The following is a 4,178-nucleotide window of genomic DNA, read 5'->3' as shown; positions in this document are numbered from 1 at the left end:
TGGTTTAGCATTCACTCTTCTGTCTGCCTTCATGAATCTCATCGAGAAATGTCTAGACTTTGAAAACATTACCGATATTTTTGTCTCTGTTTTTGTTTGCTGCAGAAGATCTGCTCCTAGAACTAGCTGTAGTCAAACTGTGAAGTTCAATCTATACTGTATATGCGAGAGAATTATAACACACTCTCTCACCTGCACTTTAAGAGGACAAACACTACCTTTGTTGCGGAATGGAAAATTGCACACTCCTTCGTTGTATTTTTGTAACTGTGTTGTAAATTACAATTCTACCAACACATATTTGAAAATGAGCTCTGTGGGTGGTAGGAACTGCCAGTCTAAGCTTACACTATAATGTTACATCATATATTAAATCTAAACTAACCTTTAACAGCTAGGTTGCATCTTGGAAAATCTTTTCCTTTTAGAGACAATATTATAAGCTATTTATTCTTCTCTAACATCTGATTATCTTCCCTCTGTTAGGCAATAGATAGATGAACTAAATGTTAATTAATTAATTAAATGTTCTTTTTTCCCCAAATTGAAACCAGCATGTAGATTCTTGTTAGAATATCCCTTTGCCCTAAATGGCTACATTCAGTGCTAACTACCTTTAAGTACTATTACAGGTACTTGTATCCCCCCCCCACAAAAAAAAAAAAAAACATGTGTTTTATGATGTTAAAGTTGCTACATCTACATAGTTTCATGATTGATGGTTGAGCTCTTCAAAGTCTGAAAGCTGCTTCATCTGTTCCACTTGCATAGAGTGCCTTCTCACAAGCTTTTTCTTTGTCCTGAGGTTGCCTCTCTTTGGTGAGTTTGGTGCTATGGGAGCTATTGATCTGAGTCCTGCTGCAAGTGGAGATGAGGGCTTGCTGCTGGCCCCTATATCTGGAATAGGAGGGTTAGGGTTGACATTTAGCGGAGGCAGGTGGCCTGGGCGGGTGTGGGATATGTAGTCCAGCAAGAGCGTTCCAGAGCCACGCCGCTCCAATAGACCATGTGGTCTGCATCTGGCTGTGCTAGGAGAAGAGGCACTGGGATTACTGTCCAAGGACTCTCTTGAGCCTGTGAGCAAGGCAAGAGGGGATGTATTTAGCTTCCTTCTCTCCATAGGTGCCTTAGGTGAGTCTAGCATGCTGGAATCTGAGTACAGCTGGGAATCTGATTCGTAGTGTTCATTCCCCAATCTCCTCCGGTGCACAGTATCTCTGAGGCTAGCTGGCCCAAAGTTTGCTCCAGAGCCCTCCTGCTCAGCGGGGACAGTACTACGTCGTGCCAGTTGTTGGTGCTGTGCCAGAGATCTCTCATAGGATGCTTTGGAAGATAGAGGAAGAGACGAAGTTTGGGAGATTTTTGAAGTCTGATCCCCTACCATTGGAAACAGTATGTCTTCTCCATCCATGCTATTATGCCGGGACAAAGTGCCTCTTTTGGACAGGCTTAGTCCATTGACACCTGCAACAACATCTTCATCAGAGTTGGCTCTCTTGCTCTCCACATTGGCTGCTGCCAACACAGAGGGGGCAATCAGACCCCAAGGCTCTGACTGTAGTCGCTTCAGCTGGGGTAGACGAGCCCTTTTGGGGTTTACCGGCTTCTTATTGGGAGAAGTAAGTCCATTGGTTAGTTTGGCTGCTGTGTTTGAGGTTGACTTAAACATGGTTTGAAAAGTGAATACAGTGTCTTTCTCCTCTTCTTTGCTGGGAGATGGTGATGCGTGAAGGTCTATCTCTGAAGGTGAGGTACATAGTGCAGGAGAGGTTCTCTCATCCAACTCAGGCGATGGAGGAACATTCAGGTACTGCTTGGTTTTAGTTCTAGACAGAGATTTGTCAGTGGTAATGATGATGACCTCCTTGCCTTTTGCTTTGCAGACATCCAGAATGACTTTTAGTGTTTCTTTATCATCTGCGTTGACAGCGTAGACTAAGGCAGAGGATCCGCAACGGTCCTCCAAGCTTGGATCAGCCCCGTTGGACAGAAGAAGAGACACCACCTCATGCCCTGCCTTGTGGCTGCATGCATGCATGAGCACTGTTCTTCCAGCTTTGTCTTGGATATTAGGGTCAGCTTTGTTGTCCAGTAGGTACTTGACCATCTTAGCCTTGCTGACACTCTGCTGGTCAGAGTGTTTGGACATGCAGGCCACCATGAGTGGCGTTTCTCCACGGTCGTTGCTCTCATTGATGTAGGCTCCACCCTCCAGCAGAAGCCTTGTAAGGCGCAAACGGCGAAGCCACACTGCCTTCAGCAGAGAGTTCCCATCAGTCCTGAGCTCTAGCATGTCAGCCATCACCCAGACTGGACCCAAAGCAGCCTCAGTCCTGCAAGGCAATAACAGACTGCGGCTACAGTCATCAAGCAGATTCCAGAGACATTTCCATTTCACAAACACTTCACATTGTGGTGGTAAGGAGAGGTGATTTAGATGTTTTAAACCCTCAATCACCTGCTCTACATGTATAAAATCGCCTGTCTGTCGTTTTGAAGAGCCACCAGGTGGCAACCTTGAATGCGCAGGTATTAGTTATTTGAAGAGATGCTGAACTGTCAGGTGGATCAGGTGCGAATGGAACTTCGAATTCTTAATTCACGCAGTTCTGTTTGTTTGGATACGTTTGCAATTTAGAACCGTGTTTGTGTAGCGTATAAATGTATAACGTTTCCTTGAAAGAATTAAGTGGATATATTTGTGACTTTTCTCGAAAAAAATGAGCGTTGTCTCTGCATTGGATTTACTTCAATGTGAGGGCGATACGTTTTCCATTTCAAGACGTTATTAAATTAATTAAGAACGCGATGTTTCTAAGATGATCTTTTTGTTGATACATTCTTTAATCAGTTGCTCTGGCATGAATAGTCGTCCTCGATTTCTTGTTCCAGTTCTCGACCCTCACATTTTATTCAGACCAGTTAGTCTATTTGAAATAACCGTTTGAAAATATATGGACTTAATCTGAAACAAAAAGGGTTTTAATAACATTTAATTGATTACACGTGATACGACGAAATAGCCTGACATGGTTTATTAATGCATTTTAAGAGGCGTTAATTGATCAAATCTGCTTCGCGGTAGGCTATAAAGATTTCATTCACATGTTTGCGTTTTCTGTTAATCAACTGCGTTCACGAAATAGCACTGTCCATGGTCCTGAGAGCATGTGAAAAATTCAGTAGGCTACTCATCTGCTTTGGAGGATAAAATACTCAACGCAATAGTGGCAAAGAATGTTGGTGTTGCTTTGAAGTTATTATTCCAGATCCAGTTCCATCTACTGCCATATAAATCATAACTTTGATCTGTCCTCATTCACATGCATTTTCTTTTTCTCAAAAGGGTTTGTGTTCTTTTCTTATAGTCACGAGTTTCCCAAAAAATATATTGTTGCAAACTTGGCTCATATCAGAAGTACTGATTATGTATATCATAATACTAATTATATTGCATCGTCATTATACAAGTATGAAAAATAATGCAAATGTTTAATGTCAAATGTGTTTCTCGGGTAATTGCTCCACGTAAATGGGTTCAATATAGCATTTCCTTACCTGGTAGATGCTCAGGTTTATCATTGTATAGTAAGTCCACGATAATGCGCTCCAATATTCTCTAAAAGCTGTTGAGAGGCATAGTTTCTCAGCACTGGCCGTGTAGTTATATAGTTCAGACCCTACAGAACTGTCCTTTATTAGGTTCAGTTCTGCCGTGCAGGCACCACGACGCTCCAGCAGCTCCACTGCTTTTGTTACTCAAACGCAAGAGACCAGTCCAATTGCTACATTCCTATTTGCGCACCCAAGAGTCACACTAAGACGTTGAGTTTATAAATAACTCCCCCTTTTTTACTTCGTGAATGAAACGTGAATCTGACTGACGTCAGAATCTACAAAAATAAATCAGGTCTTGTGTGAACCTGTCATTTGTTGTTATTATGAGCAGTAACAAACAAATATATATATATATATATATATATATATATATATATATATATATATATATATATATATATATATATATATATATATATATTAATGGTTTTATATATCTACATTATGAATCAAACTTAGATACACTAGTGCATATTTAATTAGAGGACGATATTAAATTGTAAATGTAAAAAATTACATTTAAATGGCATTTACAATTATAAAGAATATACTATAGCGAA

General features: G+C 40.8%; 1 protein-coding gene across 1 annotated transcript; it reads right to left on the bottom strand.

The window, feature by feature from the left end:
* Positions 1–709: 709 nt before the first annotated feature.
* LOC127456105 (ankyrin repeat domain-containing protein 34C-like) lies at positions 710–3,867 on the bottom strand. The gene is made up of 2 exons (XM_051724434.1): positions 3,559–3,867; positions 710–2,333 (listed from the first exon to the last, which is right to left on the bottom strand). The coding sequence occupies exon 2, from the start codon at positions 2,300–2,302 to the stop codon at positions 710–712; it is 1,593 nt and encodes a 530-aa protein (XP_051580394.1). The 5' UTR covers positions 2,303–2,333; positions 3,559–3,867.
* Positions 3,868–4,178: the final 311 nt, after the last annotated feature.

Source organism: Myxocyprinus asiaticus, chromosome 18 (genome assembly GCF_019703515.2).
Source record: "Myxocyprinus asiaticus isolate MX2 ecotype Aquarium Trade chromosome 18, UBuf_Myxa_2, whole genome shotgun sequence".
NCBI lineage: Eukaryota > Metazoa > Chordata > Actinopteri > Cypriniformes > Catostomidae > Myxocyprinus > Myxocyprinus asiaticus.
This window is presented reverse-complemented; position numbering and strand designations above follow the sequence as displayed.

What these genes read in the sequence shown, in the direction of transcription:
- LOC127456105 (XM_051724434.1), bottom strand. Translation starts at nt 2,302, where the DNA reads ATGGCTGACATGCTAGAGCTCAGGACTGATGGGAACTCTCTGCTGAAG.